Source organism: Eumetopias jubatus, unplaced genomic scaffold (assembly GCF_037043125.1).
Source record: "Eumetopias jubatus isolate StellerSeaLion01/CBP00866 unplaced genomic scaffold, mEumJub1_p1.0 scaffold_5, whole genome shotgun sequence".
NCBI classification, from domain to species: Eukaryota; Metazoa; Chordata; class Mammalia; order Carnivora; family Otariidae; genus Eumetopias; species Eumetopias jubatus.
The window spans coordinates 3,148,942-3,165,424 of NW_028274811.1; the positions used below are offsets into that span (position 1 = coordinate 3,148,942).

Sequence of the window (16,483 nt, forward strand, 5' to 3'; positions counted from 1 at the left end):
TCCAGTTTTCTGGTCTCTTCGTAAGGCATGCCATTACCTCCGTTCCGTGATTGTCCTTGGGGCTTACCCAGGTTATACGTTCCTTTATTTCTGCCCTATGAGTACACTGGCACAGCTGGGGGGTTACGGCCAACATTCCCGCCCTCAGGTCACTAGGGGTCCTTCACAGAAATGCAGAATTCCTAAGTGGGGGTCATTGTCTGCGGAAGTAAGGGGCCTGATGAGACGGAGAAGCAGTGGGGGGTCCTGGGTCTGCTCCTGCTCAGAGACGGTCAGAGAAGGCTGCCAACCCTGTTGGAAGTGTTCTTGTCAGGGTTCCTCAGCACACGGAACAGCCTGTGCAAAGGCCCTGTGCACACTTGAGGACCCAAAGCTAGAGGAGCGGGTACGAGCGGACACATTCCAAGTGAGGAGTTTGTTTTGATCCTAAGAGCACTCAAGAAGCCGTCTGAGGGTTTTAATCAGGCAAGTGATGTCATCAGGGCCGAGGAAGAGCGAGAATGGACAAGGCTAGGCACCAGTTCAACAGCCAGGTGACAGGTGACGGCAGCTCACACCCGGAGTGGCAGTGGGGACAGAAGTGATGACGCGCGTCAGCACACGATGACTTGTGCATGGAACCAGCCCAGCTTGTCTGGGAGAGAACATTACCACAAGTCCCGCGTCGTGGCATTTGGATCAAAGTGATGTCCTCTTCGTGCACCGGTTCCCGGTCATTTCTAGGAAGTGGAATTTCCCATCCTCGCTTTGCGGATGAGGAAATGGTAGTTCAGAGAAAGGATCCAGCTTGCCCGGGGTCATCCACATGGGAGAAGGCAGAGCCAGAACCAGAGCCTCTCCAGGAAGAGCAGAGAGCTGGGTCCGGGAGTCAGCTTCCTGGGCTGGGCAGTGGGGGAAGGGTTGCTGGTTGATGCCACCACGTTCAGGCTGGATTCCAGTGACTTCCACGTTGCCAAATCCAACGGTGTCTTTGCTGTCCTTGTCTTACCCTGTCTTAGCAGTGGACTCAGCATTACCACTGTCTGGAAGTGCTCTCTGGTCTTGCTTCCAGGACGCTTCGTACTGCGGGGTTTCTGCCAGCTTCTGGCCACGCCTCGGTCTCCTGTCTCCTCGGCTGATTGCTCCTTCTCTCTTGCGCAGGGCCGGTCCTAAGCAGCTGGTTCTCTGAGCCCTCTCCCTCCGTGGTCTCACCCCGTCCTGTGGGCTGACATAGCATTCACGTGCTGGTGACTCCCAAATTTGTGCCTCAAGCCCAGATGCTTCCCATGTGTTCCAGCCTCAGGGTTCCAACCGGACCGTCTCCAACTTGATGTGTCCAAACGGAGTTGGTGGTCTTCCACCAACACCTAGTGTGGGACCGTGGCCCTGGCTCTCCCAGCTATTCCCAGGAGGACACCGCCCCCCACTGCCACGCCCACCCTGTCTCACCTCATAAAGGCCGCACCGCCTGCATCTCTGCTCCAGGCAGGAGCCACACACCCTCCTCCCAGGCCCCCATCACGTCCCTGTGTGCAGGTGGTTTTCTGCCTCCCTCCATCTTTCTGCTGTCCATGGTGTCCTCCTCCCATCCCCTTCTACTCCATTAGCACCACCCAGCCAGAGGCTTCCTCGCCAGGTAGGAGCTAAATCATGTCCCTTCTCCGGTTAAAACTCTCCAGGGACGCCTGGCTGGCTCCGTCGGTGGAGCATGTTGACTCTTGATCTTGGGTTGTGAGTTCGAGCCCCACATCAGGTGTGGAGATAACTTAAAATCTTTTGGAAAAAAAAACTCTCTTCAATAGCTTGGCACAGCACTGACAAGAAGATCCAGCACCTTCCAGGGCCCTGTGTGCGGGGCCCCTGAGTGTCTCCCCACTTCCTCTCCTGTGCTGCCCCTGGCCCGCCTAGTGCCGTCTCGGTTCCCTGAGCACACTTGAGCACTTTTCCTGCACAGGGCCTTTGAGCGTGTTGCTCACACTGCCTAGAACCTTCCCTGTGGGGCCTCAGCTCAGGTGGTGTCTCCTCACAGAGTTTTTCTCTGACCCTTCTTTTAGGTTAGGCTGCCGTAACAAAACACCACAGACTGGGAGACCTAAGTGACAAATGTATTTCCCCTACTCCTGGAGGCCAACATCCAAAAGAAGGGGTCAGCAGCTTTGGCTTCCTTGAGGCTCTCTCCCTGGTTTGTGATTGGCCACCTTCCTGCCACGTCTCCACTCAGTCTTCTGTGCCCCCGTGCCTCCTGTGTCTCTGTATGTCCACAGTTCCTCTTCTTCGGAGGACGCGAGTCCAACTGGCTTTGGGCCCACTCTGCTGCCCTCATTTTAATTGAATCACGTCTTTGAAAGCCCTGTCTCCAAATCCAGTCACGTTCTTAGGTGCTAGGGGTTAGGACTTCAACATAGGAATTTGGGGGGACACAATTCAGCCCATCACACCCCTTTATCTAAAGGAAGGCCCTGTGGGGTTGTCTTGGGGGCACTTACCAAAATGATCATTCTTTCCTTTTTTTTTTGTTTTTGTTTTGTTTTGGCTTGGCTTTCATGATGCATACTAGCATGTAAGTTCCAGAAGGACCAGGACCTGTTTGACTTACTACTTGCCCCCCGCCCCCCAGCTCATAGCACAGAGAAGGCATTTGGTAAAATTTTCATTGAATGAATGAACTCGAACGACTCACAAATGGCATCCTGAGACCCTTCTTGCTGCTGGAAGGGCTCCTCATTCCCTGTTCTCTGTAGGAAGCAGGTATCCAGGAGGAAAGACCTGGACAGCTGTCTGAACACTGCCCTCCTTTTCTGTCATAGGTCAGAAGCCAATGACCTGGCCCTGAGGCTGGCCCGCCAGTACACGGGACACTGGGACGTGGTGGTATTAGACCAGTAAGTGCCCTTTCTGGAAGCCGGGGCCCACCACTTACTGGGGGTCATTGAGGCTCTAGCTTTGAGTGCCTTGGGCAGGAGGTTGAGGGGCCTGGGCTCATGGAGGGAAGCATGAGGACCTGGCCATAGAGACACTCCTGCATATGCCAGGGGGCTCTCCCCTGGTCCTGTCTTCGTGGAGCAGAGGATGCTTTGTAAGATGGTGAGACTTGGCCCCACATTTTAGGTATTAAAATTGTCCTGATGCTGTTGAGTATCTGCTATGCATGGGGCCCAGGCCCAGGGCTGGAGCATTAACCCATCCAGGATTCATTACAGTTCTGTGGGAGGAAACCAAGCCCCCCCACCCCCCACCCCGGCCCCGGCCCCAACTTCACAGAGGAGAGCACTGAACCCAGAGAGGTCAAATGATTAGTCACCATTACCTAGCTAGTAAGCAGCCTCTCAAGAAGTCTTGCTCCCAGGCTCCCAGGCCTGTTCTGGTTTCCAGCCCCAGGACTCGGGGGCTGTGTCAGGTTGGTCTGCCCTGAGGCTCCTGAGGTGGGGAGACAGTTGTCGGGGCCGGGCCATGGAGTGCATGCCACCTGGGCCTGAGCTCCTCTCTCTTCTCCTCCTCAGTGCTTATCACGGTCACCTGAGCTCCCTGATCGACATCAGTCCCTACAAGTTCCGAGACCTGGATGGCCAGAAGGAGTGGGTCCATGTGGTATGCACTGCCCAAGCGGGCAACAGGTCGGTGTCCACCCCCCAGCCCAGATGACATGGTGCTGTCACTCCCCACAGGCACCTCTCCCAGACACCTACCGGGGTCTTTACCGGGAGGACCACCCCAATCCAGCTGGGGCCTACGCCAGCGAGGTGAAGCGCGTGGTGAACAGCGTGCAGGAGAAGGGCAGGAAGGTAACTGCATCTGCACAGGCCCCATGAACAGAACAGCACCCGTCATTTCCTCTTGTCAGTGCAGTGATAGAGACCGGGCACCCTGAGAGACCCTGGAACCGGGGCCCACCCTTTAGGAATCTACGAGGAGGTTTAGGTGCTCAGCAGAGAGTTAGCTGAAGACTTGTCCTGGGTGTGACAGGAGTGCAGGGGCCTGGGCTGGACTGGTGTGGGCGCGGAGGGTCCTTGGAGGAGGTGCTGCCTGATTGCAGTGAGTAGGGGTTAGCGCTCAAGGTGGCGACTGGGGGGAGGAGAGGAAAGGCATGCTAAGCAGAGGGGCGGCCTGCAGAGGTGGAACCTCGCCAGTGTGGGGCCCGGCTGGGCTAGCAGGAGACGAGCCGAGAGAGGCAGGCAGGACCCCCGTGCCACAGGACCACAGGGCTGTGCCGAGGGGCTGGAGGCCACTGGAAAGCTCCGAAGGGTGTTCAGAGGGAGAGTGATGAGTCGGGGGGATGCACGGGCGTGGGGCCGGCCTGCTGCCGTCAGGAGGCCCCACCCAGGGTGTTGCAGCGAGATGGAGCGCAGGGGCAGACCGGAGAGGTGTGTGTGCCCTGGGGGAGCAGTGGCCATGGCGACAGCAGCGGGAGGGAGTCAGCTATTGGCGTGAGGGCTTTCTGGAAGGCCTCGCTGGTGCAGTGACAGCTGAACGCAGGATGGACGGCCAAGACAAGCAGGCGGTGAAGCCAGACAGATGGCAGAACCAGATCAGGGGAGCTTGGCATGTGCGTTTTAGACGCTTTACCTCCGCTTGCAGAAAACCAGGAAAGCAACAGCTCCGGGGGCAGCAGGGGCGGCCAGTTCCTGTCCTGTCGGCCCCCCATCTGGGCGGTAGTCTCTGAAGCAGTTCCGAGACCCGACGTAGCTTGGAGGTCACAGCTGTGAGAAATGGGGTCCCTGAAGGGGTTTAAGCAGGACAGTGATGAGTTCAGTGACTGGGCCGAGGATCGGCCTGGTGGCCACTGGAGGACGGACTGACTGCAGGAGGCGTCCCGTGAGGTGACACCCGCGAGAGGCCGACACAGGTGTGTCAGGGCAGAGGGGATGCGTGGGGTGTACAGACGGTGGAGAGGCAGAGGCTGTGCTGCCCGATGCATCACGGAGGGGGGCCTCATTTCTCTCAGTGGGGCTGATGGGAGTCACTGGGCGGGGCAGGGAGGGAACAGGCCAAGGAGGGAGAAATCAGTGCCTTTCATCCGGGACGTGCTAAGTACAAGGAGTCTGGAGAATTCCACGTGTTAAGAGTTGGTTTGCGGCCTGAAAGAAAACCCAGTCCCAGACCAGATGTGATCTGGAGCCCCAAGGGGCCACACGGCGATGCCGGTGACTCATCCTGCCAGGAGCCAGCATTGGCAGGCCGCGCCTAGCCTACCACCCAGTGCCTCCCCGGTGGTGTCCCCAGCGTTCTCTCTCCTCCACAGATCGCAGCCTTCTTTGTGGAGTCTCTGCCCAGTGTTGCGGGGCAGATCATTCTCCCGGCTGGCTACTTCTCCGAAGTGGCAGAGTGAGTAGCTGGGACGGGGTGCCTCAGGGAGGGCAGGGCCGTAATGGGGCTTCCCGACCTTTGTTCCAAATTCCAGTCTCAGCCTGGCCTATTGGCCAGAATTTTGAGAAGAAATGGTGGCCCCGAGAAAGCCAGCCACCTGCCTAATGCCCCCGCCTTACTGCTGGCAGAGCCAGGGTTCAGCGTCCAAGACCCCCCAGCTCCTGGTCCGATTTCCTCTTACCACAGACCCCGTCAGCTGTGTGTCCTCTGCCATAGGCACATCCATGGGGCTGGAGGGCTCTTCATCGCAGATGAGATTCAAGTGGGCTTTGGCCGAGCAGGCAAGCACTTCTGGGCCTTCCAGCTACAGGGAGAAGACTTTGTCCCCGACATTGTCACCATGGGCAAGTCCATTGGCAATGGCCACCCAGTAGCCTGCGTGGCCACAACCCAAGCTGTGGCAAGGGCCTTTGAAGCTACCGGCGTCGAGTATTTCAACACGGTGAGTGAAGGCTCCAGGGCAAGGGAGCACTCTGGGGTCTGTCAGACCTCACCATGCTTGTCCTTAATGAGCAAAGGCCCCAGGCCTAGCACTGTGCCCAGCACAGAGATTCCTAAGATGCTGTCCTCGGCAGTTACCGCAGGTCAGAGGAAAAAAACATACAACCTTAAAAACTAGCATCAATCCAAAGACTGTCACAAGAGATCGTGCCTTGTAAAGTATGCAGAAAGAATACAAGGGGCCCTCCCTCCCTCCCTTCCAGCAGGCACGACCTGCTGTGTGCCAGGCCCTGTGCCTGAGCCGACGCAGGTGTGTGAGGAGCTCCATCTGTTTGGATGACGCATGGTCTGGGGACAGAGTTGATATTCCAGTAGGAGCTTTGAGGAGAACATGGCTCCCCGTCCTTGGGGTACAGACTAGAGAGCTTCCGCTAAGTGAAGCGAGTCCTTGTGTTGCTGGAGAAGCCACAGCATGTTCGCTGGCTGAGAGAACACACAGTGGGTGAGGGGAGCATGGTGGTCCCCAGGGGCTTCCTTAGAAATAGCTGAGGAGTCCAGACTGGTCCCGAGGGCAGTGACGACCTATGGAAGGGTTTTCACTGGGGGTAGAGGAGATGTGAAATACGCCGTAGAAGGATCTCTGGCGATCAGTGTGGAGAAAGAACCAACCGTGAGGCAGGCAAGAGAGGAGGAGGCCCAAGTCTGGGCACCGGCCACAGAGAAGAGATAGGAAGGGAAGGCAGCGAGGGGAAGAACTCACTGTGACTTCCCAAAAAAAGAGCCGGGTTGAATTGGAGACGGAAACATGTCAGGATTGGGCAAGATGGTCGAGAGTTGGCAGAGAAGGTCGTGAGGGGTGAGGGCTGACAGTTCGGCAGATTGTCACTCGACGCCCAGGGGACACGCAGACAGAGCCTCTGCCCTGGACAAGCTCCCCATTGAGGAAGACAGACCCACAGACACCTGATCGGGGAGGCGTAGAGAAGGGCTTGATGGAAGGGGTGAGACGTCAGTGCTCAGCACGGAGACAGCACAAGGGACGTGGGGGGGGTGGTGCCAAGAAGAGGAGAGGTGTGGGAGGACCAGCCCTGGGGACAGACTACCCAGTGGAGCACGATCCAGCTTTTTTGTTGTTGTTTCTTTGTCTTGACCTGAAGTGCACGTAGTTAGATTATATAAACCTCTGTCCCTGCACGGTTCTCTCCTCATTAACCAGTTAAAGTAATAATTACTTTTATTAATGTCGTAAGCATCCAAGAAGCCATCATTCCAAGTAAAAGTTAGGCCCTGGACGGTAACCTGTCTCTACCCATATTGCTGCCCCCCTACCCCCCAGCCCGATAACCACCTCCGGGTTCATTGTTCATTCTAGTTGTTTTTCATCCTTATAAAAAGTGTGTAATGCCATGTGTTCTCTTGGGAGATTGGTTTTTTGCACCTAACGTGATATTACTGAGAGTCGTCCACATTACTGGTCACCGAAGTTGGACTGCTTCATAATATGCCACTGTCTGAATGTGCCGTGATCCGCTTGTCCATTCCCGGTGATGTGCTTTGGGGATGTTCCCATGGTTTTGGGGGCTATAAACAATTTTTATAAGTTTCTGTTGTGCACATGCAAGAGTTTTTCTAAAAGTGGACTTGCTGGGTCATGGGATCTGTGTTCACTCTCCATTTTTAAGAGATGATGACATCTGTTTTCCAAAGTAGTTCACAAGTTAACTACCAGTGGTGGATAAGAGATTCTGTGGGTCTGTTTCCTCTCAAACACCTTTTAATGCTTGCCAGGCAAGTGGGGTGTAAAATGGTAACCCCTCAAATCAGGGAATGGTCTTGACATGCCATTGCCTGGTTTCAAACTATGTGAAACATCTTTATGTATTTTTTTTCTTATTTTAATGTAATTCCAGTTAACATACAGTGTAATATTAGTTTCAGATGTACAGCGTAGTGATTCAACACTTCATACATCACCCGGCGCTCATCACAAGTGCACCCCTCAATCCCCTACACCTACTTCAGCCGTCCCCCACCCCCTCCCCTCTGGTGACCATCAGTTTGTGGTCTAGAGTTAAGAGTCTGTTTCTTGACTTGTCTCTCTCTCTGTTTTTTCCCTTTGCTTGTCTGTTTTGTTTCTTAAATTCCATATGAGTGAAATCATAGTATTTTGTCTGTCTCTGACATTTCATTTAGCCTCATACGCTCTAGGTCCATCCATATCGTCGCAAATGGCAAGATGTTGTTCTTTTTTATGGATGAATAATATTCTGTTGCATAAATATACCACTTCTTTATGCATTCATCAGTCAGTGGACACTTGGGCGGCTTTCATATCTTGGCTGTTATAAATAACCCTGCCGTAGGGGCGCCTGGGTGGCTCAGTCGTTAAGCATCTGCCTTCAGCTCAGGTCATGATCCCAGGGTCCTGGGTTCGAGCCCCGCATCGGGCTCCCTGCTCCGCAGGAAGCGTGCTTCTCCCTTTCCCACTCCCCCTGCTTGTGTTCCTGCTCTCGCTCTTTCTCTCTCTCAAATAAAATCTTTAAAAAAAATAACAATAATCCTGCTATAAACATAGGGGTGCATGTATCCCTTTGAATTAGTGTTCTTGTATTCTTTGGGTAACTACCCCATAGTGTGATTGCTGGGTCATAAGGTAGCTCAATATTTAAGTTTTTGAGGAACCTCCATACTATTCTCCACAGTGGTTGCACCAGTTTGCATTCCCGTCGATAGTGCAAGAGGGTTCCTCTTTCTCCACATCCTCGCCAACACCTGTTTCTTGAGTTGATTTTAGCCATTCTGACAGGCGTGAGGTGATATCTCCTGTGGTTTTGATTTGCCTTTCCCTGATGGTAAGTGATGTTGAGCATCTGCTCATGTGTCTGTTGGCCATCTGGATGTCTTCTCTGAAGAAATGGCTTATGCCCGTTTTTAAATTGGATCATTTGTTTTTTGGGTGTTGAGTTTTATAAGTTCTGTATTTTAGATATCTTCATATGTTTATTGGCCATGTGTTTCCTGTTCTGCAAAATGCCTATTTTTTCTTTTGCCCATTTCTTGATTGAGTTACTAGAGCTTTTCTTATTTAAAACTAGCTTTGTGTGCCTCTATATGCATTTGTGTGTGTATGTATATAAACAGGCACGCGCGCGCACACATTTTTTTTTTTTTAAGATTTCATTTATTTGAGAGAGAGAGCACAAGCAGGGGGAGCAATAGAGGGAAAAGCAGGCTCCCCGCTGAGCAGGGAGCCTGACATGGGGCTCGATCCCAGGACTCCAGGATCACGACCCGAGCTGAAGGCAGACACCCAACGACTGAGCCACCCAGGCGCCCCCATATTCTTGATAATAGTCCTTTGTCAATTGTGTAGGTTGGGTCCTTCAGTAATTTTCAGGGAATTCTAAGTTCAAAACTGTGAGGACCAGGGCACCTAGGTGGCTCAGTTGGTTAAGCGTCCGACTCTTTATCTCAGCTCAGGTCTTGATCTCAGGGTCATGAGTTCAAGCCCCGCATTGGGCTCCATGCTGGGAAGTGTGATCTGAGAAACTGATCAGTTTTTCCTTGTAATACTGTCGATTTTTTGCTTTATTTCATATATATTAAACATATACATATTTTTTATTTCTATACGTTCATTGGGAATTGAATCTTTTTTTTTAAGAGTATATTTTTAAGTAATCTCTATACCCGATGTGGGGCTCAAACTCACTGCCCTGAGATCAAGAGTCACATGCTCTACCTACTGAGCCAGCCGGGCACCCTGGGAATTGAATCTTTGTTTTTTTTTTAAAGATTTTATTTATTTATTTATTTGAGAAAGAGAGAGACAACATGAGCGGAGGGAGAAGGAGAGGGAGAAGCAGGCTCCCCACTGAGCAAGGCGCCTGATGCGGGGCTCGATCCCAGGGCCCTGGACTCCTGACCTGAGCCAAAGTCAGACGCTGAACCGACTGAGCCACCCAGGTGCCTCTTTTTTAAAACTTGAGGTATGACTGACATGCTAGTTTCAGGTACACAACATAATGATTCGATATTTATCTCAAAATGATCACCAAAACAAGTCTAGTTAACATCCATCACCACACATAGTTACAGATTTTTTTTTCTTGCAATGAGAACTTCTAAGGTCTACTCTCTTAGTAACTTTCAAAAATACGGTAGAGTATTATTACCTATAGTCCCCATTCTTCACATTTTACCCCCAGAACTTATTTATTGTAACTGGAAGTTTGTACCTTTTGACGAACTTCATTCACTTCACCCATCCCCCACCACCGCCACCTGTGGCAACTACTGATATGTTCTCTGGATCTAAGCGTCCCATTTTGGGTTTGTTCTTTGCTTTTTTTTTTTTTTTTTTTTTTAAGATTTTATTTCTTTGAGAGAGAGAGAGCACGAGCAGGGCGGGGAGCAGCAGATGGAGGCAGAGGGAGAAGCAGGCTCCCAAGCAGCAGGGAGCCCGATGCAGGACTCAATCCCAGGACCCTGAGATGGTGACCTGAGCCCACAGGCAGACGCTTAACCAACTGAGCCACCCAGGCGCCCCTGTTTTTTGCTCTTTGTTTTGATTCCACAAATAAGTGAGGTCCAGAATTTGTCTTTCTCTGTCAGACTGATTTCACTTAGCATAATGTTCTCAAGGTATATGCTGTCACAAATGGCAAGATTTCCTTTTTTTTTATGATGGGATAATATTCCATTGTGTATATATACGCATTTTCTGTATTTATTCAATCATGTGCGGACACTTAGGTCGCTTCTATGTCTTGGCTATTGAAAATAGTGCTGTTGGGGCACCTGGGTGGCTCGGTTGGGTGTCTGCCTTCAGCTCAGGTCATGATCCCAGGGTCCTGGGATCGAGTCCCGCATCGGGCTCCCTGCTCCGCGGGAAGCCTGCTTCTCCCTCTCCCACTCCCCCTGCTTGTGTTCCCTCTCTCGCTGTCTCTCTCTCTGTCAAATAAATAAATAAAATCTTAAAAAAAAGAGAGAGAGAAAGAAGAAAAAGAAAATGGTGCTGCAATTGACACGGGGGTGCAAATATCTCTACAAGATAATGTGCTTTCGTTTCCTTCTGATATATACCCAGAAGTGGAATTTCTGGATCATATGGTAGCTCTATTTTTAATTTTTTGAGGAACCTCCATACTGTTTTCCAGAGTGGCTGCCCCAATTTACATTCCCACCAACAGTGCATGAGGGTTCCCTTTCTCCACATCTTTGCCAGCACTTGCTATTTCTTGTCTTTTCGGTAATAGCCATTCTCAGAGGCGATATCTCATTGTGGATTTGATGCTGAGTGATGTTGGGCACCTTTTCATGTACCTGTTGGCCATCTGTATGTCTTTTCAGGAAAATGTCTATTCAGATATTCTGCCCATTTTAATCATATTCTTTGTTTTTTTGGCTTTTGACTTGCATGAAATCTTTATGTTTTGGATATTCGCTCCTTATCAAATAAATGATTTGCAAATATTATCTCCCATTTGGTCAGCTGCCTTTTTGTTTTGTGGGTGGTTTCCTCTGCTCTGCAGAAGCTTTTTAGTTTGATGTAGTCCCACTTGTTTATTTCTGCTTTCGTTGCCTTTGCTTTTGATGTTAAATCCAAAAAATTGCCAAGAATGTTGTCAAGGAGCTTACCATGTATGTTTTCTCCTAGGAGTTTTATGGTTTCAGGTCTTATATTCAAATCTTTAATCCATTTTGAGTTAATTTTTATACACGGTGTAAAATAGTCCAGTTTTCCAGGAATTGAATCTATCATAAGGAATAATTTTTTCCTAATAATGATTTTGGCTCTTAAATTGTATTTTATCTGATGTTATAAAGCTTCTCCAGCTCTTGATTAGCTTTAGGTATGTTTGTTTTAACAAGCATGTATCTAGGATTTGGTTTTTTGTCCAAATCTGTCAATATTTGACTTTAAAGTGATTACCTTAGACAATTTAAGTTTAATGTAACTTGATATAATTAGATCTCTTGCTAACATCCTCGTTTATAATTTCAGTTTATCATACTTTTCTGTCTCTTTTAATCCTTCCTATTTAATTTAGTATCTGTATTAAAAGTATTTCATCCCGGGCGCCTCAGTGGCTCAGTCAGTTAAGTGTCTGCCTTCAGCCTGGGTCATGATCCCAGGGTCCTGGGATCAAGCCCCGCTTCGGGCTCCCTGCTCAGTGGAGTTGCTTCTCCCTCTCCCTCACCCTCTGCTGCTCCCCCTGCTTGTGTTCTCTCTCTCTCTCTCTCTCTGTCAAATGAATAATAAATCAAATAAATAAAATAAATAATCAAATAAATAATCAAATAAAATAAATAAATCAAATAAATAAAATCTACCAAAAAAAATTAAAATGTATTTCATCCCGAATTATTTTCAGTGCAAGCCTTTATATTGCAAACCTTCTGAAATCTTGTGTGCTAAGGAATATTTTTATCAGGCCCTCATATTTATATATTTTATTTTTTTTACAGATTTTATTTATTAGAGAGTGCACAAACGAGAGAGCACAGACGGGGAGCGGCAGAGAGAAAGGGAGAAGCAGGCCTCCTGCTGAGCAGGGAGCCCTATGCGGGGCTCGATCCCAGGACCCTGAGATCATGACCCAGTCTGAAGGCGGACACTTAACCAACTGAGCCCCCATATTTATATATTTTAGCTAAATATATATAAATATATATTTTATAGCTAAATATAAAATCTAGGTCCTGTTTTCCTCCAACACGTTAAAAGTATATTCCGTTGTCACCCTGTAGTGATGTAGAAAAAGCTGAAATCATCCATTCTTTTTCAGTTGAAATATCATTTACATACTGATAAAATTCACTCTCTTAAATACAATTGGGGCACCTGGGTGGCTCATTCAGTCAAGCCGCTGCCTTCAGCTCAGGTCATGACCTCAGGGTCCTGGGATCGAGCCCCGCATCGGGCTCCCTCCTCATCGGGGAGTCTGCTTCTCCCTCTGCCCCCCCCCCACTCGTGGACACACACACACACTCTCATAAATAAATAAATAAATAAAATATAAATAAATACAAATTCAGGGACGCCTGGCTGGCTCAGTCAGAAGAGCATGCAACTCTTGATCTCAGGGTCGTGAGTTCGAGCCTCATGTTGTATGTATGGATTACTTCAACACATAAATAAACTTTAAATACAAATTCAGTGGGTTCAAATTCACGTACAAATCAGTGGTGTTTAGTGTACTCACCAAGTTGTGCAACCACCATTACTGTCTTAATTCTGGAATGTTTTCATCACCCAAAATGCAGCCCCATTAGCAGTCACTCCCCCATCGCCTTCTCTCTATAAGTCCTGGCAATCACTAACCTTCTTTCTGTCTTGACGGATTTGCCTATTCTTGACATTTCATGTAAATGGAATCACAAAAACATGAGATCTTTTGTGTCTGACTTCTGTGATGTAGCCTAATGCTTTCAAGGTTCATCCGTGTTCTAGCATGAATCAGTACTTCATTCTTTTTTAGGGATGAATAATAATTCCGTTGTATGAATATGCCACATTTCACTTATCCCTTCTTCACTTAATGAGCATTTGGATCATTTCCCCTTCTTGGCTATTATAAATAATGCTGCAGTGAACATTTGCGTCCATGTGTTTTTTTGAACCTATATTTTCTGTTCTACTGAGTATGTCCCTGTGATTGGAATTGCTAGATCATATGGCAACCCTAGGTTTAACTTTTTGAGGATTGACAGACTTTTTTCAAGTTGCTGTACCACTTTACATGCCCACCAGCAATGTATGAGGGTTCCAATTCCTCCGTTTCCTCTCCACCATTTGTAATTTTCCGTCTTTTATTATAGCCATCCCAGTGAGTGCAAAGTAGTATTTCGTTGTGATTTGCATTTTCCCCGTGGCTAATGATGTTGAGCATCTTTTTATGTGGTTATTGACCATTCACATATATCCTTTGGAAAATGTCTACTCATGTCCTTTGCCCATTTTTAAATTGGGTTATTTGTCTCGTTTTGCTGAGTTGTAAGAATACTTTATCAGGCACTAATCCTTATCAGATAGATAATTTGGAAATATTTTCTCCCATTTCTGAGTTATCTTTTCACTTTATTTGTAGTCTCCTCTGAAGCACAAAGGATTTTAATTTTGCTGGAGTCCAGTTTATTTTTTCTTTGCTGACTAGTGCTTTGGAGTCCTATCTAACAAACCACTGCCTAATCCAAGGTCATGAAGATTTACACCTTTGCTTTCTTCTAAGGATTTTACAATTTTAGCTTTCAAACTTAGGTCTTTGGTTTATTTCAACCTAATATTTTGCATCAGGGATGAGGTGGGGGTAATTTGACTCACTTGCATGTGGATACCAGTTGTCCCAACACCATTTGCTGAAAAGACTATTTTTATCCCATCGAATGGTCTTGGCACCCTGGTCAAAGTTGGCCAGCAACAGAAGCTGAAATAAGCAAATAGGATTATATCAAATTAAAAAGCTTTTGTACAGAGAAGAAAAGTACCAAAAAAACAAAAGGCAGCGTACTGAATGGGAGACGATATTTACAAATCAGACATCTAGTAAGGGGTTAATATCCAAAATATGTAAAGAACTTACACAACATAAAAACAAAACAAAACAAAAAAACACAGTTGAAAAATGGACAGAAGACCTGAATAGACATTTTTCCAAAGAAGATATACAGATGGTCAACAAACACATGAAAAGATACTGAACGTCACTCATCATCAAGGAAATGCAGATCAAAACCACAATGAGATATCTCCTCACACCTGTCAGCATGGCTGTTATCAGAAAGACAAAAAAATAACAGGTGTTGGCGAGGATATGGAGAAAAGGGAACCCTCGTGCACTCACTGTTGGTAGGAATGTACACTGGTGCAGCCACTATGGAAAAGAGTGCAGAGGTTCCTGGAAAAAGTTAAAATAGAACTACCATATGACCCAGCAAATCTACTTCTAGCAATTTATCTGAAGAAAATTAAAACCAATCCAAAAAGACCTATGTACTGCTGTGTTCATTGCAGCATTATTTACAAGAGCTATGATAGGGAAGCAGCCATCAGTTGATGAATGGATAAAGAAGATGTAGTGTGTGTGTGTGTGTGTGTGTGTGTGTGAGCGCGCGCGTGCGTGTGCGCATGTGCACACGCGCGTGCACCCCTGGGTAGTTCAGTCAGTTGTAACTTCTCTTACACACACACACACACACACACACACACACACACACACACACACACTGGAATTTTATTCATCCATAAAAAAGGAATGAAATCTTGCCATCTGTAACAACGCAAATGGAGATGGAGGACATAATGCTAATGAAATAAGCCAGTCAGAGAAATACAAATACCATATGATTTCACTTTTGTGTGGAATCTAAAAAACAATTGATTCTGAGTTTTCTGAGTTTTTATATATTTTGGATATTAACTCTTTATGAGATCTGTTATTTGCATACATCTCCCATTTGGTAGGTTTTGTTGATGATTTCCTTCACCGTGCAAAAAAGTTTTTTCAATTTGATGTAGTCCCAATTGTTTATTTTTGCTTTTGTTGCCCTTGTCTAGATCCAAAAACGTATTGCTTAAACAAATGTCCAAGAGTTTACTGCCTATTTTCTTCTAGGAGTTTTATAGTTTTACATCTTATATTTAAATCTTTAATCCATTTTGAGCTTAGTTTTATATATGATGTAAGAAAGTGGTCCAGTTTTTCTAACACCATTTATTGAAGAGATTATCTTTTCCCCATTATATATTCTTGCCTCCTTTGTTGTAGATTAATTGGCCATATAAGTGTGATTTTGTTTCTGGGCTCTCTATTCTGATCCATTCATCTGTGTGTTTTGTTTTGTGCCAGTACCATACTGTTTTGGTTACAATAATTTGTAGTATAGTTTGAAATCTGGGAGCATGATACCCCAGCTTTGTCCCTCTTTCTCAAGGTTGCTTTGGCTCTTCAGAGTCTTTTGTGGTTCCATACAAATTTTAGGGTTATTTGTTCCAGTTCTGTGAAAAATGTCATTGGGTATTTTGATAGGGATTGCATTGAATCTGTAGATTGCTTTTGGTAGTATGGACATTTTAGTAATATTAATTTCTCCAATCCATGAGCACCGTATAGCTTATCATTTATTTGTGTCGTCTTCAATTTCTTTCATCATTGTCTTACCATTTTCAGACTACAGGTGTTTCATCTCCTCAATTAAATTTATACCTAGTTATTTTATTCTTTTTGATGCAGTTGTAAATGGGATAGTTTCTGTAATTTCTGCAATAGTTTGTTACTAGGAGATGAAAACACAACAGGGGCGCTTGGGTAGTGCAGTCACTTCAAAGCCAACTCTTGGTTTTGGCTAGAGTCGTGATCTCAGGGTTATGGGATTGAGCCCCACGTCAGGGTCTAGGCTTAGCAGGGAGTCTCCTTAAGATTCTCCCTATCCTTCCCCACTTCTCTCTCACTCTCCAAAATAAATAAATAAATCTTAAAAAAAAAAAAAGGAAAGAACAGATTTCTGTACATTTTGTATCCTGCAACTTTACCGAATTCCGTTAAACTAATAGGTTTTGGGTGTAGGCTTTACAGTTTCCTATATTGTAGTAGCTCATCTGTAAATAGTGACAGTTTTACTTCTTCCTTTCCAATTTGGATGCCTTTTATTTCCTTTTCTTGCCTGACTGCTATGGCTAGGACCTGCAGGTGCTGTG

At 47.3% G+C, this 16,483-nt stretch overlaps 1 protein-coding gene across 2 annotated transcripts in view; it reads left to right on the forward strand.

Moving 5' to 3' along the window:
* Positions 1-16,483, forward strand: part of PHYKPL (5-phosphohydroxy-L-lysine phospho-lyase) — a 35,638-nt gene that overhangs the window by 2,546 nt on the left and 16,609 nt on the right. For both annotated transcript variants that reach the window (XM_028092586.2, XM_028092587.2), the window contains exons 4-8: positions 2,787-2,861; positions 3,480-3,567; positions 3,645-3,761; positions 5,219-5,301; positions 5,560-5,785. In XM_028092586.2, coding sequence (XP_027948387.1) covers positions 2,787-2,861; positions 3,480-3,567; positions 3,645-3,761; positions 5,219-5,301; positions 5,560-5,785 — 589 coding nt within the window. The remainder of the gene's footprint in view (positions 1-2,786; positions 2,862-3,479; positions 3,568-3,644; positions 3,762-5,218; positions 5,302-5,559; positions 5,786-16,483) is intronic.